The sequence below is a fragment of the Piliocolobus tephrosceles genome, chromosome 16 (genome assembly GCF_002776525.5).
Source record: "Piliocolobus tephrosceles isolate RC106 chromosome 16, ASM277652v3, whole genome shotgun sequence".
Classification (NCBI taxonomy): domain Eukaryota; kingdom Metazoa; phylum Chordata; class Mammalia; order Primates; family Cercopithecidae; genus Piliocolobus; species Piliocolobus tephrosceles.
Window position 1 is genome coordinate 48,035,113 of NC_045449.1, and position 18,862 is coordinate 48,053,974.

The 18,862-nt window shown below is 57.8% G+C and overlaps 1 protein-coding gene across 1 annotated transcript; it reads right to left on the bottom strand.

Moving 5' to 3' along the window:
* Positions 1-2,714: 2,714 nt before the first annotated feature.
* On the bottom strand, positions 2,715-18,497 carry STAC2 (SH3 and cysteine rich domain 2). Its single transcript, XM_023204278.3, has 11 exons — positions 17,965-18,497; positions 10,805-11,111; positions 10,041-10,138; positions 9,777-9,867; positions 7,588-7,700; positions 7,423-7,495; positions 7,263-7,333; positions 6,706-6,803; positions 5,692-5,743; positions 5,180-5,317; positions 2,715-4,591 (listed from the first exon to the last, which is right to left on the bottom strand). Exons 1-11 carry the CDS (start codon positions 18,052-18,054, stop codon positions 4,487-4,489), a joined length of 1,236 nt encoding a protein of 411 aa, XP_023060046.1. The 5' UTR covers positions 18,055-18,497; the 3' UTR covers positions 2,715-4,486.
* Positions 18,498-18,862: the final 365 nt, after the last annotated feature.

Sequence of the window (18,862 nt, forward strand, 5' to 3'; positions counted from 1 at the left end):
ACCAGCCTGGCCAACATGGTGAAACCCTGGCTCTACTAAAAAAATACAAAAATTAGCCAGGTGTGGTGCACCTGTAATTCCAGCTACTCGGGAGGCTGAGGCAGGAGAATCACTTGAACCCAAGAGGCAAAGGTTGCAGTGAGCCGAGATTGAGCCACTGCACTCCAGCCTGGGCAACTATCTCAGAAAAAAAAAAAAAAAGGTAAAAAAATATATGTTTTTTCTTTCAAGAGCATACAAGTGTCCCTATAATAATATTCCACACTCTTTCAAGGAGCTGGTGACCCACACCCTCACCACGTAAAGAATTCCTGAGCAAACCCAACGCTTGATTTTCTAGAGGAGGAAACAGAGACCCAGAGGAGCCAGTGACTCTTCTGCTGTGCTCAGCAGTGCGGCAAACAGGCTGGGGGGGTGGGGGGACTAGGCTGGCTACTGGCTGGTGGCAGACACAAGTGGGGTGTGCAGAACCTCAGTGCTGCACGAACACTGGCGCCTGACTCTGATTCCCGGGCTGCAGTCTCCCGACGTGGGAGGGTGTGACTCAGATTGGGGTGCAGCAGAGGCACTGAGCACAGCTGCTACTGCAGGGCTGTGAGCTGAAGAAGAGAATACAGAGGGGCCTGGCCTCCTTCCAGTGCTGCCTCTGAGGCTACGGCAGGGCTAACCTAGGCTGGCTTCCTGCAAAGCACAGGAAGGCTGAGGCTGCCTTCCTTGTACTCCTCAGCAGGTGCCCCCATCTGCCTAGGCATTGGGTGGGCAGGGGGTAAGAATGGGGATGAAGAAGGTTTAAGGGGCCAAAGGAAGCAGTGCTGGCAAAATGGGTGGGGTTGCGTGGAGGGGCTGATTCTCTCTTCTCCCTACCTCCAGCATCCATCTCTCCAGACTCCCTCCCCTTTCTGCATCTCCCCGAAGTCCAGGGAACTTTCATCCCACACAGTCAGTACAAGCCAGGTGAAGCTCAGCCTGTGGGCGGGGGGGCATGAAGGGCACATGTGGGTCAGAGACAACAGAGCCAAATGGTGGGATGGCATCACCAGTGGCTTCCTAGGCATCCTTTGCCCGAGGCCAGTGGTGTTGCTGGTCCGTCCACCCCCAGAGTGGGCACAGAGGAGGGCAAAGGCTACAATGGGGCACCAGCTGTTCCCAGGCCCTAGGCTGTGAGCATGCTGCAGGGGGTTCAGCCACCCAAAAAAGCTGCTGTGCTCAGCAGTGCGGCAAATAGGCTGGAGTGGGGTAGGCGTCCAGGCCAGCTGCCGGCTGGTGGCAGACACACAGCTGGGTGTGCAGAAAGCATGGCTGCAAGGCTCTCAGGCTCTTGATCCCTGGAGCCTCTGGCCCAGCGTCTCAGGGTGTCTCTGTCTCCATTTTGTTGGTTTAAGGCATTGAGGAAGCCAGGGCAGGGGCGGGAAAGAGCTGAACTGAGAAGAAAAAGCCACGGTTTCCAAGACTGGCTTGATCACTAATTTGCTGGATGATCCTGGACAAGTCATTAGCCCACTCCAGGTCTCAGTTTCCCCATGTATAAAGAGGGCAGGATTGAGCTGGATAATCTGTGTGACCTTGGATAAGCCACCTAACCTGGCTGTACCTCAGTTCTTCCCTGTGAGAGGAGGACACCCCCACTCGCCTCCCGGGATCCTGGAGAGGATTAAGTAACATCCAGTTCCTGGCACGGTTCCCTGGGCACAGTAGGTGCCTATCTACGAGTTCCCTCTCTTTAAGCGTTCACACTGGGCTTATGACCCCTTCTTCCACTCCCACAGCTGGGGATCCTAGGAGGGAGGGCCACTCTCCTTTCCTGGCTCTTTCGAACCCCAACCTCCAGGGCCTTCCCTGGGTCAAGGGGCCCAAAGAAAGCTCAAGGAGGGGACCCAAGGTCTGGGCCCACCTGGCCTACCTTGCTCAGGGGGCGGGGGCTGTAAACCAGAACCGGTGGAGGAGGGGGCGCTCATCAGGAAAGACAGCCCCCACTCTGCATCCCGGCAGCGCCAGCAGTGCCCCAGCACCCCCGCAGCCCGCCTCTCCTTCGCGCCCCGCTCCCCTCCGCCTATAAATAGCACGGGACGTGCTCGCCGTGGCGATGACGCGGCTGGGCAGGCGGAGGGGAAGGAGGCAGCTCTGCCAGAGCGGTGGGCGGCGGGCGCGGAGGGAGGGGTGCGGCCCCTCCGTGCTGGGCTCTGATGACAGGCACGACTGACTCATCCCGTGGCCCCAAGGGCCACGACTGTCCCCGCCACCAGCGTTTCTGTCTCCGGCTTGGGGGACTGCGGGGGCGATGCTGACTTCGGGTGGGTACTGAGCCCTCCCAGACGCCTGGCACGCCCGGTCTCGGAGGGCACCTCTGGGTGTGAGCAAGATCGGTGTCGACGGCCCTCGCGCACCGGAGTGTGTCCGCCCTTGCGCGACTCAGGTGCAAGTGGAGGCGGAAAGTGACCGCAGACCCAAGCCGTTTCCCTCCAGCGTCCCCAGACCTCCTCCCACTTTCCTCAGGTCCCCTTTCGGCTCTCCCCAGACCCCACCCTCCTGGGGCTGCTGGAGGAAGGGGATAAGGCCTGGGACCCCTGCCATGTTGCCGCCTGCCCAGCACCCCTTCTTTCAGAGATGGAGGAATCCTTCCACCCTCAGCCTTGTCCCTCTCAGTATCCCCAGACCCCACTCCCCACCTCCCCGCCCCTTTCCTTCCTCTGTCCCAGTGAGAGACACAGAGAAGATGGGCTGGGACAAGAAACATTTAATTAGGTGTCTGGGGGCTCAGCAAGGCCCCAGACCCATCATGCAGCCTCATGTACAGTGGGCATTGGGCCCGCCCCTGGGATATTGCTGGGGGGGGGCCTCATGGCAGCAAACAGGGCAGTGTGGCTTGAGACCCCGCTTTGCGGGGGAGAAGTGGGGCAGGGGCCTTTGGATAGAAGGGTCTGTGTCTCTCCCACTGCATGGGAGGGTGTAACTGTGCCCAGGATGGGGGTGGCATGGGCTGGCACAATCAAGGGCATAAGAGGAGGATCTGAGCTTGGGGGAGGGAGGTTGGCACCGAGAAAAGCAGCCTGTATTAAGAGAGGGGTCCTCTCTGTGTATGCCCACCCACCCCATTCCTGGTGGCCAAACAGAACATTCCACCTTCCTTGTCTGTCTTCCACCCGTCTTTTTCCCAGGGCTCTGTGTCCAGAACAAGGGAGCAGATAAAGCCAGCAAAGGGGCTCCTGCAGCACCTGCCCTGTCTCCTGCAGAGCCTGGAGAGAACCGGGAGAAAAGTCAGCCCAGAGGGTTGGACTCCTGGGGCAGCTGGGCAAAGCCTGGGACAGGAACTGACAGTCACAGGCTTCCCTGGCGGGTGGTTCCTGTGTGACCAGGGGTCCTGACAGTGAAATGGGTTTGCTTTGACCAAGCATGGGCCAGGGTTTTGTTCTCAGTTGGGTTTTCGTGTGTCCAGGTAGCTCTTGGGTTTTATTTTCTTTTTTTCTTTCTTTCTTTCTTTTTTTTTTTTTTTTTTTTTGAGCCAGAGTCTTGCTCTGTTGCCCAGGCTGGAGGGCAATGGCGCAATCTCGCCTCACTGAAACCTCCGCCTCCTGGGTTCAAGTGATTCTCTCTTGCCTCAGCCTCTGGAGTAGCTGCGATTACAGGCAGATCCGCATCATGCCTGGCTAATTTTTGTACCTTTAGTAGAGACGGGGTTTCACCATGTTGACCAGACTGGTCTTGAACTCCTGACCTCGGATGATCCACCGACCTCAGCCTCCCAAAGTGCTGGGATTACAGGCATGAGCCACCACACCTGGCCAGCTCTTGGGTTTTCTACTTAAGGGACAGTCTTTGATTTGTCACACCTTCCAGGGACCTCAGCCTTCCCCTCCTCTGTCGGCCCAGGTTTCAAGTAATGGGAGAGATTCCTGCAAAACTTTCCTGAGAATTGACGGAATGACAGAGGTGGAGACCAGGAGGTGGACTCAGGACTTTCCTATGGCCCTGGGTCCCCTCCCCACCTAGGGTGGAGGGCCGAGGACACAAAAAGGCCTGCTCCCAAGACCCCACTTGCAAAGGAGCAGATGCACGGTCACACACACATAGACCCAAGCAGAGGCTCTGTGGGGAGAGGGGTGTACCAGGCATGCGCAGGTGGTGTTGGCAGGGGAAGCCTGGGAGAAGCAGCAAAGAAATTCCCCAGGAACCTTCCTCAGGGCTGGACTCAGCCCGGCAAGTGGACTGGGGTGCCTGGGCGCTGGGTGGACCTACCTGTAGCTTCCTCATTCCCTCCCACCCCACCCCATCCCTGCCAAGTCCAAGAGGATCAACCCACTCAGGGCACCCCACCCAAGAAATAAAATCTTCCTCAGTACAGAAGTCTCCTAAGCCACAGTAAGTGGCAATTAGGAGAGAGAAAGAGGGAGGAAGGGTATGGAGTGGACAAGGGGGCCTGATCCCCTTCCTGGCCAGAAGCAAGTTCCAGGCATGGGCAAGGGTGGCATCTGGGTTCCCTTGGCTCCTCTCAGATCTCGGTCAGGGCGTCGACTGGCACCAGGCCCCGCTTCTTGCCACTGCTGACGCGGATGAAGCCGTCCGCATCCTTGCTTCTGCCCACGCCCACACAGATCTGAGCCAGAGAGACAAGGAGCTGAGGCCTGGCATGGCCTGCAGCCCTGGCCCTGAGTCCTGCCCATGGCCCCCAGGGGACCCACCCTGGGGGATGATGGGACCAGTGTCAGATGTGGATAGAGCCCTTTGCTGGAGTGATGGGACCAGATCCCACAAGTGTAGAGGCCTCAGCAGCAAGACCAGGACATCAGCAGGTGCCAAGCAGTGCTTCAGGGCTGACCTTGGAGAGTACTGCCCTGCCTCACCCCCATCACAGAGCGGGGGGAGGGAAAAGGACTTGCCTCAAATTACACAAAAAGCCAGAGCTAGCATTCAAACCTGAGCTTTAGACTCTGAATCCAGTGCTCCTGCTCTAACCCAAGCCCCTCTAATGTCATTCAGTCTCCTGTCTCTGTCGGTCACCAGCCCAAATTCCCCAACAGGGGCTGGCAGGAGGGCCCTGCAACCCTTTCTTTCTAACTCACTTTCCCCCCAGCTGCCAGGATCAGCCTCCTCCTGGAAAACATTTGCCCCCACACCGCAGCCTGTCTCCCCCACCCACTCCCTCCCTCCGCCATAGGGCCTGGGCTGGGCCTCAGGCCCTCACCTGGTTTTCCTTGAGGCTCATGTAACCCTGTTCCTTGTTCCCGGAGAAGGGTTGGCAGCAGCGCCAGACATTCTCGCCTGGCCTCACCCGTTGCACAAAATTAGCTGGGAAGAAGCCAACCCGGTCGCCGATCTTGCCCTGGGGATGAGGTTGGCAATGAGCACCCACGCCACACCCCACCCCTGCTGCCCACCACTGCTTTCTCAAGACCCGGTTCCCACTCAGCGCCAACGCCATCATCCTCCAGATCTGGGGCTCTCTGTATTCCAGCCCCCACCCAGGTGGCTTCTGGGCCAGGAATGGCATGAGGTGAGCAGAGGGACAAGGCTGGGACAAGGAGAGTCATAACTGAGAGGATGTCCCAAGGGTTGGTCCTAGTTTTGGCTGGGACCAGTGGTTGGAGGAGAGGTTGTCTTTGGGGCCTGCAGAGAAGGTGGGGGCAGTGCCTATTGGGGGTGGGGGCTGCTGGGGTGCCTACCAGGGTCCCTCCACTCCCCACCCTGCCAAGTCACCTTCCACCAGTCCTCGTTAGAGTCATCCACCAGCATGATCCGATCTCCAGGCCTGGGGGGGACAGAGCTAGGGTCTCATTTGGAGCAGGGAGTTGTGCCCCTCCCCGCCCTAGCAGCCCCTGGGCACCTCCTGGGGACCTGCAGTCCTCAGCTGGGAGAGAGGATTTTTTTTTTTTTTTTTTTAAGACAGAGTCTCCCTCTGTCGCCCGGGCTGGAGTGCAGTGGCCGGATCTCAGCTCACTGCAAGCTCCGCCTCCTGGGTTTACGCCATTCTCCTGCCTCAGCCTCCGGAGTAGCTGGGACTACAGGCGCCCGCCACCTCGCCCGGCTAGCTTTTTTGTATTTTTTTAGTAGAGACGGGGTTTCACAGTGTTAGCCAGGATGGTCTCGATCTCCTGACCTCGTGATCCGCCAGTCTCGGCCTCCCAAAGTGCTGGGATTACAGGCTTGAGCCACCGCGCCCGGCCTTTTTTTTTAGATAGAGTCTCACTCTGTGGCCCAGGCTGGAGTGCAGTGGCACGATCTTGGCTCACTGCAACCTCTGCCTCCCGGGTTCAAGCCATTCTCCTGCCTCAGTCTCCCAAGTAACTGGATTACAGGCACTTGCCACCATGCCCGGCTAATTTTTGTATTTTCAGTAGAGATGGGGTTTCACCATGTTGGCCAGGCTGGTCTTGATCTCCTCATCTCAAGTGATCTGCCAGCCTCAGCCTCCCAAAGTGCTGGGATTACTGGGTGAGCCACCTCGCCCCACTGGGAGAGGATTATTGATGCCTTCAGAGGACATTGTGTGACTACAGGTACAGCAGACACTCTCTGGGCAGCCCAGGCAGAGGGCAGGAGACACGAGATTAGCATGAGTCACTCTTAGACCCTGGGCAGCTCCAGCTCCTGTTTGGGCTCAGCAGCCTCAAGCATGCAAGGAGAAGGTTCCTGAAAGCCCCCCTCACACCGTGCTCCAAGATCTGGGAGCGCAGAGCTGCCCAGCGGGGCCAGGTCACAAAGGGGACTTACTGCAGAGCCAGATCATTGTTCTCCTGGGGCAGAAACTTGTAGAGTGCGACATAGGAGTACATGGGCCCCACATCCTTCCGCAGGGTGGCTTTGGGGGGCTGCAGGAGAATCTCAGGGTCGGTGACCGGAAAGCAGCACCCTCACTCCCCCCACTCTCCACTCGCTCTGAGTGTGCTACCCTGGGGGCTGTGAGGGGACACAGTGAGTCCTGGGTCAACGGCAGGGAGAACTGAGACTCTTGTACATGCTATGCTCACCCACCCCAAAGGGCACTGGGCTGGGCATGGAGAGGGGAGCCCCCTTCTGCCTGCTGTACCCTGAGGCTGCCTGCCTTTGGGACAGCAGAAATGAGTGCAATGGGCAGTGGGCTGGGGTGGGAGGGTAACTCCTCCTGCCTCCTATGCCCTCTCATCCTGGCATTGCCCATCCCTGAGGACAAGTAAAGAAGCAGTGAATCCCCACGCACCATGCTCTTGCCCTCCTATGAATCAACGACAAGGAGAAATTACACCCACTTCCCACCCTGGCCTTCCAGGCCAGTGCCCGTACGGGCTCACCTGCTGTCCAGGACTCTTCTCCTCTGGTCCTGGCCCTTCACTCTCTGCTGGGGCTGTGAATACTGGAGATGCTAGGGGTGGGAGACGGAGAGGGTGAGAGGCAGCAGGGAGCACCCTCCATTGTACCCCATTCCTGCCCCTGGTGCCCACTGCCACTCACCACTGTCACCAGGCCCCTCCTCAGAGCTGCGGATGCTGCCTTCCCCATCCTCGGTCAGCTCATCCCGCTCACTCTAGGGACAGAGAGAGGAGAGAGCTCAGCCCCGGAGCCCACCGTCATGCTCAGACACCCCTCCACAAAAGACCCCCTTTTTGCCCACCATACCAGGCTCCTTGTCGGGGACTCAGAGGTGCTGCTGAAACTGGAGCGGTTCATCAGTGCCAGGGAGGTGCCATAGCGCAGGGTCTCATAGACAGGGTCCACCTTCCCACTGGCCCCTGCGGAACATCCACCCTCAAGGCCTGGCTCTGCCCTGAAGCCCTGCATCTCTAGTCCCGGCCCAGCATGCCCCAGGCTGAGCTCCCTAGCTGCCCCCTCACCTGTCCCTCCCAGGTCTTCCTTATCCCAGAGATGGCTCCGGGTCCTCCCATGGTGCCCATGCAGAAACCTGGAGCATCCTTGACTCCTCGCTGTCCTCACTGCCTACAGCCACTCCACTGCCTAGTCCTCCTTCCCAGCATCCCTACAACCTGTCCACATGTCTCCATCGCCACTGCTAGCAGTCTAATTCACATTACCACTCTCTCTCAGCAACTGCTGTGGCCTTTCAACTGGTCTCCCTGCTTCCACTCCAGCCCTGCCAATCCACACAGCAGCCAGAACGCTTTTGTAGAAACACACAAATTGCCTTTAGAAGAAAGTCCAAAAGACTACCCCAAAATGGACCCCAAAGCCTCGTACCCATGGTCTCTCTTTTTTTTTTTTTTTTTTGAGATGGAGTCTCACTCTGCTGCACAGGCTGGAGAGCAATGGGACGATCTCGGCTCACTGCAACCTCCGCCTCCCAGGTTCAAGCAATTCTCCTGCCTCAGCTGGGATTACAGGTGCCTGCCACTACCTCCGGCTAATTTTTTTTACATTTTTAGTAGAGATGGGGTTTCACCATGTTTGCCAGGCTAGCCTTGAACTCCTGACCTCAAGTGATCCGTCCTCCTTGGCCTCCCAAAGTGCTGAGAATACAGGCCTGAGCCACCGTGCCCAGTTGTACCCATGGTCTCTTTACAGCCCTGCTCCATCGTCCTCCCTCAGCCCCAGCCACTTTGCCCTTTCTTTTTTTCTTTTTCTTCTTCTTTCTTTCTTTTTTTTTTTTTTTTTGAGACGCAGTCTCACTTTATTGCCCAGGCTGGAGTGCAGTGGCTTGATCTCCACTCACTGCAGCCTCCATCTCCTGATTCTCCTGCCTCAGTCTCCTGAGTAGCTGGGATTACAGGTGCATGCCACCATGCCCAGCTAATTTTTGTATTTTTAGTAGAGACGAGCTTTCACCATGTTGGTCAGGCTGGTCTCAAACTCCTGACATTGTGATCCGCCCACCTCGGCCTCCCAAAGTGCTGGGATTACAGGTGTGAGCCACCACACTCTGCACTTTGCCCTTTCTTTAATTCCCTGTCCTTCCTTTCTCAGGCTTCCTTCTACCCCACACCAGTCTTTCCAGATCCTAAATGGATGAACCCCTCGTGCCTCATCCTTCACATTTCTGGGAAGTCTTCCCTGATTTTGCAGATGAAGACAGCGAGCTTTTTCTTTTCTCTTAATTTATAGACAGGGTCTCACCATGTTGCCTAGGCTGGACTGCAACTCCTGGGCTCAAGCAATCCTCCTGCCTCAGGCTCCCAAGTAGCTGGTATTACAGGTACGAGCCACCACACCCAGCTGTCAGCACACATTCTATGCTCTATTCCCTATCTTCCCCACTTAAGGCACTCACACTGATGGTGATTGATTGATGATTTGCCTGACTGTCCATTTCAGTCCTATCTCCTTTACTAGACAATAAATTCCACCTTCTTCACTACTGTGTCTCAGAGTCTAGCACTGTGCCTGGCACTTAGTATGTGCTTAATAAAGTGCTTGTTGAAGGAATGATGACTGAATGAATGAATGAATGAATGAACCCCAAATTCAGGACAGGAGCATCCAGAGAAGGGAAATGGTAGGAGAGCCAAGAACTGTCTGTGCCAACGTGACTCAGGTACCCATCTCAGAAATGTTTCTTTCTTTCTTTCTTTTTTTTTTTTTTTAAGACGGACTCTCGCTCTGTAGCACAGGCTGGAGTGCAGTGGCGTAATCTTGGCTCACTGCAACCTTCACCTGCTGGATTCAAGCAATTCTCCTGCCTCAGCCTCCCAAGTAGCTGGGACCACAGATGCCCACCACCCCGCCTAGCTAATTTGTTGTATTTTTAGTAGAGATGGGGTTTCACCGTGTTGGCCAGGATGATCAGGGATGTTGATTTCTCATCACACCACAGTGGGAGCAGGGACAGCGGCCAGGGCAGTGACAGCGGCACTCACCAGCTGGTGGGGACTCTTTGCTTGTGGCACAGGCTGGTGGCGGCTCATGCACCAGGAGAGGGGAGCTGAAGTTGCGGCGGAAGGAGGTGGACTATGGCAAGAGAAGGCACGGAGGGTTTGAGGAGGTCATGGCCCATGGAGAACTTGGTCCTTCCCAAGCCCAGGGCCCACCCCACAGGAAGAAGCAGCCCTGAGGGAGACTCACTCCCCCATGTGACAGTACTGGCAGCACTCAGTTGGCCATCTCTGCTTGGGTTGACTCACCGTCTTGCCTGGGCATTGCTGGTGGGAGATCTCCTCAGAGCACCAGAGGTGGACGCTGACTTTGCACGTCTTACATCGCAAGCCCTGCTTGGAGTTTCCTAGGAAGAATTTGGGTTCAACAATTGAGGACACCCCCATGGGCAAAGGGCAAAGGAGGGACACGTTATGGCATGAGGAGAACAAGGGTTGGGCATTCTCGTGCCAGCATTGAGGCCCAGCACCTACTCCTCACACAGAGTATGAGGGAGCACGGAAGCCAGAGTCGTTAGTAAACGCAGCAGTGACACTGAGTATACTGCCACCCCTGGAGGTGCTCCTTTCTCTGCCTGGGGTAAGAGGCACAGTTAGGGGTGGGTGCAATGGCTCACGCCTGTAATCCCAGCACTTTGGGAGGCTGAGGCGGATGGATTGCTTGAGCCCAGGGTTTGACCAGCCTCAGCAACATGGCACAACCCTACCTCTACAAATAAAATTCAAAATTAGCCAGGCATGGTAGTATGTGCCTGTAGTCCCAGCTACTCCAGAGGCTGAGGCAGGAGGATCCCTTGAACCAGGGAGGTGGAGGTTGCAGTGAACCAAGATCACGTCACTGCACTCCAGCCTGGGAGACAGAGCAAGACTCTGTCTAAAAAAAAAAAAGCACAGTTAGTATTGGGGCCCCTGAACAGCAAGAACCCAATAATATATTGGGCAGCAACATGGGCCCACTCCCCAGCACCCACACCGGCCCCTCCCCTTGGCCGTCTCAGTGCCCGGGCACCTACCGACGATGAGCTGATGGCACAGCTCACAAGGGCTGGCTCGCTTGAAGACATGTTCCTGGAAGCTGTGCAGCCTCACTGGTTTGAGCGCTGCCAGGGGCCGTGGGACTGGGCACGGGGAGGGGGATGGGGTGGGCAGGCCCCTGTCCGAGGCTGTGGGTGGTGGGGAGGGAGGGGGCAGTGGGGTTGGGGGTGTCAGCAGCACCTCGGTGGGGCACTTGAGCTCAGAGCCCGAGCGAAGGAAGAAGTTCTCTACACTCTTACTTCGGAGGATGGTCTTGAGGGAGAGGGAGCGCTTGAATCGCTGGAGCTGAGAAGAAGAGGGAGCTGTGAGTGGGAGCCTAGAGGGGGCTGGCCACGGTGGGCTTCCCCTCAGGGTGTCTCTGGAGGTAGGGGTGGCAGCAGCAGCAGCAGCATGGGGACTAAGGGCCGGAGCGAAATGAAACAGCAAGAGAGAGGCTCCCCAGGTCCTGACAATGCTTCGCAGTCACAGGTGCCACAAGAGCCAGGTGGATGACCTCCGCGGAGAAAAGAGTTCTGGCAATCAAGAGTGGTGGGGACTGTGGCACACCGGATGGCCAGGGAGTAGCTGCAGATCTCCTCAAGCCAATTAAGGCTTGTCTATGAGGCCAGCCCAGTGTTGCCAGGTTTTCTAATTTTTCAAAAGAAATATAGACTTTTATGTGAAATTGGATAGAAACAAGTTGAAGAGGTTTAGTTCTATTTTTCCTTGAAGAAATGGTAGTATACTACATTTCCTGTGCCTTGTTTTTTTTCATAAACAGTAAATCTTGGAAATCATTCCATATCCATACATAAATAGATTCTTCATTCTTTTTTATGGCTACAAAGTATTTTGTTGCATGGGTGTACCATTTACTCAAGTTTAGGAAAAAAAATAAAAATAGGCGCGGTGTGGTGGCTCCTGCCTATAATCTCAGCACTCTGGGAGGCTGAGGCCGGAGGGAATCGCTTGAGCCAAAGAGTTGGAGACCAGCCTGGGCAACGTAGAATCCACCTGTGTTCTCGAACAGGCTGGTGGGGGGTGAGGAGTGGTCGTCCCAGACCCTCATCCTTGGGACTGATTCTCCCCCAAGAACGTCTCTCTAGCCCTGCCCTCCCATCGATTCATCACCTCACAGCCCTTAGTTCAGGCCCTTATGCCTCAGCCTGCTTCAAGGCCACAGCCTCCCTTCCAGCCCCCTGCTTCCACCTGCCCTCCATACAGCTGTTGCGGGGTGATGCCTGACCCTGCTAAAAACCCTTCCTGGCTCCTCAGGACACCGTCCAAGGCTCTCGCCCCAGCCATGAGACTCTCCTTGCAACTTGGCCAAACCTATCCTTCCAACCTGTGCCTCTACAGCCCAGAAATGAGGATTCTCGAACTCATCCATGTTTTTATGCCTCTGAGCTTTTGACATGTTTGTCCTCTTCTCTGCCTCACTCAGTCCATACCCTCTTTATGCTGCCAATGTGCTTCCACTGGCCCTTCCTCCTCCAGGAAACTGTCTTCTGCAGGAATTCTGTCTCATGACCCACTCCCTCCTCTGGTGTCCGCTGCATCCAGCCCAACTTCCACCATAGCCTCCGCTCAGGTGATGCTTGTTATTTTTCTCACGCCCCCAGGAGATCGTGAGCCCCTTGAGGACGGGCACAGTTGCTGGCTTCAAATCCCCACGCAGGCTCTCAGCACACAGTAGGTGCTCAGTCAGCGGCCTTTGGTGAATCCATAAGCCAGCTGCTGGACTCCCCGTGGACCCTACATTCTGGAGGGCAGGGTCGATTCTGCAGTGAGGCCAGAGCTATTTCCACCTCTCACTCAAACACAGCCTACTGAGTCTTCCCAGAGACAGGTCTGGAAATCTCTTGACCCAGAGCCTTGGCCGTCTCCCTTCCCATTGAGGGCTGCCTTACCCCTGCCCACTCCTTTCTACCAGAGACAGAAACAGGGGCCAGCAGCCTGGCTCCAGGCAGAGGGACTTGGCCAGGGTTCCCAGCTGGCACGCTGGGCAGCCTATGTGCCATGGCTGCCTGCCTGGCCACCCTGCCAAGGGGATGGAAGTGGTGGCCCCTCCAGCCTCCGGGAGGCCAGCAGGCAGCAAGACAGAGGGGGAAGCAGAGGGGATGTGTAGGCACAAGGCAGGCTCTGGTATGCCAGCTGGGAGGCCAAAGCCCTGGGGTGTCTGGCACACTGAAGTGCTCAATGCCTTCCAAACCCAGCTTCCTGGATAGCACTGTGGGCTTCTTTGTGTATCTATGAGAAGCAAAGCTCCAGGCCCCAGATGCCTGGGCCTTGGAGCAGAGGTGGAAGGCTGGAGAGACAATTAATGAGAACACAAAACCCAGCCCAGTTCAGGCTCTGGGCCAGCCAGGGCTGAGTGTGGCTCTGGGGGCTCAGATGGGCCCCTAGAGGCAGGTGAACCATCCACTGTTCTGTCCAGGGACCTCAGGCATGGAGCACACAGGGTCGCTGGAGGATGTGCTGGGGCTGGGGGCAAAACTAAACCTGCTACCTGAAGGCAAATCACCTCACTTCTTCTCTCTGAACCTCAGTTTCCCCACATCCAAGAGGGAAGCCTAGATACCCTTTTTTTTTTTTTTGGATGGAGTCTCACTCTGTCACCCAGGCTGGAGTGCAATGGTATGATCTCCGCTCACTGCAAACTCCGCCTCCCGGGTTCAAGCCATTCTCTTGCCTCAGCCTCCCCAGTAGTTGGGACTACAGGCGCGTGCTGCCACACCCAACTACTTTTTTATTTTTAGTAGAGATGGGGTTTCACCATGTTGGCCAGGCTGGTCTCAAACTCCTGACCTCATGTGATCTGCCCACCTTGGCCTCCCAAAGTGCTGGGATTACAGGCATGAGCCACTGCGCCCGACCGGGAAGACTAGATACTCCTTTATTTATTTTTTTGAGATGGAGTCTCGCTCTGTTGCCTACGCTGGAGCGCAGTGGCGCGGTCTCGGCTCACTGTAACCTCCACTTCCCATGTTCAAGCGATTCTCCTGCCTCAGCCTCCCAAGTAACTGGGATTACAGGCGCCTGTCACCACATCCGGCTAATTTTTTGTATTTTTATTAGTAGAGATGGGGTTTCACCATATTGGCCAGGCTGGTCTCAAACTCCTGACCTTGTGATCCACCCACCTCGGCCTCCCAAAGTGCTGGTATTACAGGCATGAGCCACCACGCCCGGCCAAGACTAGACACTCTCTAAGCAATACAAGGCTCTAGGTCCAAATATCCCCAGAAACTTACATCTCTGAGGGGCTGTCGTGGTCAGAACACTGGAATTGAGCTAGCACTTTATATGCAGCATCTCATTAATCCTGATGCTGCCCTTGGAGGTAGTGATAATAACTGTCCCACTTTTCAGATGAGGAACTGAGGCTCATAAGGGTTAAATCACCTACCCAGGAGTCCTCAGCTGGTAAACAGCAGAGCCAGGACTTGAACCGGCAGCTCCGGCTACTGAGTCCAAAGCACCAGGAGCATCCTGCTGCACTGGGCCCTGCCTGGGCCCTCACCCTCACCTCTCAGCTGTGCCAGGGGCTTGTCCACCAGGTCAATCAGAGAGTTTAGGGTGAGAAGGGACCTGGAAGACTGGCCACCTAGAGCAGACTCCAACTTATCACCCTGAGATGCCCTGGCCATATCCCCTCTCAAGAGTTGGTCACCTCTTGTGATGGGAAGCAAGTATTCTCTTGGGACAGTCATTCCATCTTTGGGCAGCTCCAATCGCCGGAAAGTGCTTCCCTATATAGAGCTGAAAGCTGCCTCCCTGGGATTTTCGCCTATCAGCCCTGTTCCTCCCTTGGCTCCAGAAAGGGCTACTCCCTCTCATACACTTCAGCCCTTCAAATATTTGAAGACATCATCAATCATGTTCCCCCCATCCCCAGGCCCTTGTTTCCATAGTAATCATCATTGGAGGAGGTTCCAAGTCTCCCTACCCTTCAGGCTGTATCCTTTCCTGGTGCCCCCTAGTCTCAGTGCCAAGAGCCACCTCTGCTGGGTACCAGAGGCCTCTGGAACAGAATGTTCCAGGGTACCAGGGCAGCCCCGACTCTGCCGGCCGACTCCCTGGCTTGGCTGTGAGCCCCAGATCCCGGCGGGGGGGGGTGGGCGGTGGAGAAGCGGGAAGGAATGACATGCCACCTGGGGTGGCTGGCAAATGTCAGACTGTGGCTACAGGTCTGGGTTGGGGCATCTCTGCCAAATGACTTGATGCCTGCCCACTCCAGAGACGTCTGGCTTGGCTACCCAAACCACATTTTGGCTTAGCCAGGCCAGGTATTCCTGCTCCTGGGCCTCCTCATTCCTGGAGAGGACCTTTTCCCACCTCTTCCCCTCACTATATTTTTGGTGCCCTCACTTCCCTGGGACCCATTCTCTGGCATGGGGAGAAGCTGACACGTACGTTGGCAAGTGGACCTGCCTGGTCACTCCTCCCTCCCAATTCACCCAGAGTTTGTCCAGCTTAGAGCCTGGACCACCGAGTCTGTTCTTCTGAACCCCCTCCCAGAGACAGGGCCAGGCCTGCCTGTTTCCTCCCCACCTCCCCGTACTCTGGACGGCCCCTTATTTCCTCAGTTCCCCACAGCATCTCCTGAAAGGGCATGAGGCATCTGGTAGTGGGTGGTGGCGGACGTGGTGCAAGCTGACTCAGAGCAGAGATGGCATGGGGTGGTCCTCCCAGCGGTGGCAACAAAGGGTGATGGGCAGGCCCTATGTGGTAAGAAGGGATGGAGACCAAGAGAGAAGGAGGACTCACTAGGAGGGTTGTTGAGTGGCTTGGATGCAGGGCTGATTCAGCCTGGGGGCAAGCAGGAGGCTAGCCAGCGATTCCCAGGGGGCAACAACACTGATGAATAAGCCTGGAATGTTGGCATCACTGCCTAATGGGCACTGGCCCCCTCTGTTGTACCTGCCTCACACTGAGCTGGGTGGGCAGCACCCAACCGCACTGTCTTCCATCTCCTCCACCCACACAGTCTGGAGACAGGAGCTTCTTTGGGCCAGGCTGAGGTGCGGGATGGAAGAAGGCTAGCAGGGGTTCTGAGTTCTCGCTCTGCCCACCTCTGCCCTGCTGAATACCCCCAACCCAACCCATAGCCCAGTCTGTGTTAGTGCAGAATCCTTCACAAGTGTGATGTATAGGGGAGGGGTGGAGGGCCAGGGCTCCAGCTGGCCTGGCACAGAGGGGCCTGATCAGAGGTGTAACCCCTCCCCTCCCCTGGTCCTTGGATTCCAAGCTCAGACCCAGAGGTGACAAAGTTGGAGGGTCCTGACCTGGGAAGACCGAGAGGTGCCGATCTGCAGGCCTTGACCTCCCCTCCCCACACAGCTGAGCAGGCAGCTTCCTGGAGTACTGAGGCAGCACTACCCTGCACTCCTGCCCACCTTCCAGAGCTCCCACAGAGGGGGCTGGAGAGGACAGGCCTCCGTGTGGGAAACAGGGCAGGGCCTGGGAAGGCCCCCAGTGCCCTGGAGGCAAGCAGGGGGACTGTGTATGTCTTCCCAGGGTGACTAGAGGGCAACCGAGGTCAGGGGCATTGGACTTAGGGGAGGTTCAGCTCCCAGACCCTCTGCTTGACAGAAGTTGTCACAAATATTCCAAGCAATATCCTCCCACCCAAACATCTTAGTCCTTTCCCAGGAGAGACTAGACTTGGCTCTCTAAAGGGGAGTCAGCTGTGGCCTGACAGACCAAAGTCTCGTTTTTAGAATGGGGCAAGAGAGGGTCAGGTGTGCATGTGAAGACTTGAACGTGGAGACCCGCTGGGTCCCCTGGTGTAGGATGGGGGCTTCCTGGGGTGCCTCTGCCAGAGTCCACCCTGACCCTACGGCCTCCTCCTCCCAGTCACTCCCTGGATGACCTTGACCTTGAATTAACCTCAGCTCCTGCCGATGGTCAAGATGGAAGAAGGAGGAAGGGGGACAGCGGGAAGAAGCCCAGAGAGCGAGCCATGCCTCCGGAGCCCAGGCTCCCATCATTTCTGGTCCTCACTGTCCCCTTTCGCCTCTGGAGAACAGGAGCAGGATGGGAACAAAATACCCGGGAAAGGGGGAGGGAGGAGGTCTTGGCCTGAAGTCTGGGAGGGGGCAGGGCGCGCGCCCTTGGCACAGCCTTTTCTGCCCCATCCCCAGACCCGCTCAGGTTACTCCCGCAGAAACCGAACTTCTCGCGGGCCAGTCGCCAGCACCTAGAACTTGGGAAGGGAGCAGACGGATTAGAGTTGGGGGGAGTGCTGAGTGTGAGCGGCGGCCTCCCCCCCACTTTCAGCGCCAGGAGTCTGGGCTCCGCCCGCCTTCGCGGGGAGTAATTTATTCAGGGTGACTCCCGCAGGAGTAACAATCATCCATAATTACGGTTAATGATGACATTCATTAATTACAATTACTTCTCTTTTTGCTTCTACCCTTTCCCATCCCCTGGTCCCGCTCCTGTGGTGGGGAGTGGGGCTGCCTGTCTTTCTGGTCTGGAGCCACAACCGCAGGCCCCCGTCCCCACCCGTGACCGACGGCGGGCGCTGCCGCAGGCCCCCGCGCGGACTCCGCAGCTGCGCACCCCCGGTCGCGGCCTCGCTTCCCCGAGCCCAACCGGGCTAGGAGCGGGGAATGCAGGACTGCGGAGGGGCAGGGAGGGACACGCTGAGACGCGGAGATAAACACCAGGAGACGCCGGGAGAGACGGGGAGAGACGCACACAGAGACACCAAGACACAGACACGCAGGTTGTAGAGACAAATTCAGAGACACCAGCGAGGACAGAGGCGCGGACTGAGCCCGGGACTGGGACCCGGCGGCCGCTGGAGGGTGCGCCTCGCACGCACAGCCGGGCGCGTACCCCGCCCGCACCGCTCCACGCGCGCCCTCCGGCCTCGCTGCGCCCATCTCTCCAACGAAGACCAGTGGCCGCCTCCCCGGAAGGTCGCGATGGCGCGCGCGGGCGTGCGGTGCTGGTGTGATTGGGGGGTCTTCGTGGCCCTTCGTCGCCAACCCACTCCTCCCCCCGGGAGCGGCGCAGAGCCTCAGTGGTCACGCGGGCCTCGCGACCGCGACCCTAGGACGCCCGGGCCCACAGGAGGACCCCGCCGGGAAGAGGGCGCCCGGGTCCGGGGCGCACGGGGCGGGGACAGGCCTCGCGCCCCCCAAGTTACCTTGGTTTCCTGGAGTGCGGAGACGGTCCCTGGGGGACTGTGAGTGGCCGCGTCATCCGGTTCGTTCTCCTTCTCGCTCATCTCGGTCATGGTTCGGAGAGAGGGGAGGAGCGGGTGCCGAGATCCGACGGCAGGCCCGCCGAGGGCAGGCTGCGGATGGCGGGCGTTTCCGGGACTCCGAAGCCCTTCTCCAGAGGCTGCCCCCAGTTAGCCTCGGGCACGGCAGCCCCCAACCCGCGGGCGCAGGCGGAGAAAGTTGCCCGGGTGGCGGGCGAGGCGAGGCGACCACGCCGAGCCGCAGGAGCCGGACGACCCCAGGCGCGAGGACCGAGGGTCTGCAGAGGATGCTGCTCGCAGCGCGGGGAGGAGGGAAGTGGGGCGGCGGGGATGAGCTGAGGGAGGGAGCCAAGGAGCTGTCCGTGTCCGGCCGGTTCCGCCGTCCTCTGCGCCCGCCCCCCATCCCCTCCCCTCCCCCGCCGGCCCCAGCCCGGCACCCGGCGGCCCCTCCGCCCAGTCCTCGCCGCCCAACTTTGATTTAGGAGGTCGCCTGGTCCCGCCCCCTGCCCTCCGCCGCTCCCCCGCGCCGCCCTGCAAATCAGGCTCTCAGCTATTGGCTGCCGCGGTGGCCAGGAGGGCGAGCTAGGCGGAGTCTTGGGGGGCTCGACACGATGGGGCGGGGCTTGGCGGGGAAAGAAGCAGAGGAGGGAGTTTCACACTGAAAAACCCGGGATGGAGGGGCGTGACCAGATTGAGGGAAGCTTGGGGAGATCATAGTAGCGTCTGGATGGGTTGCAGGGATTAGAAATAGGTTGGGGCCGCAGCAAGATAGCTGAGAGTGAGATCGAAGTTAGGACTTCCTGAGAGCGAAGATTGATAGATGCTAGAGGTGGGTGAAGAA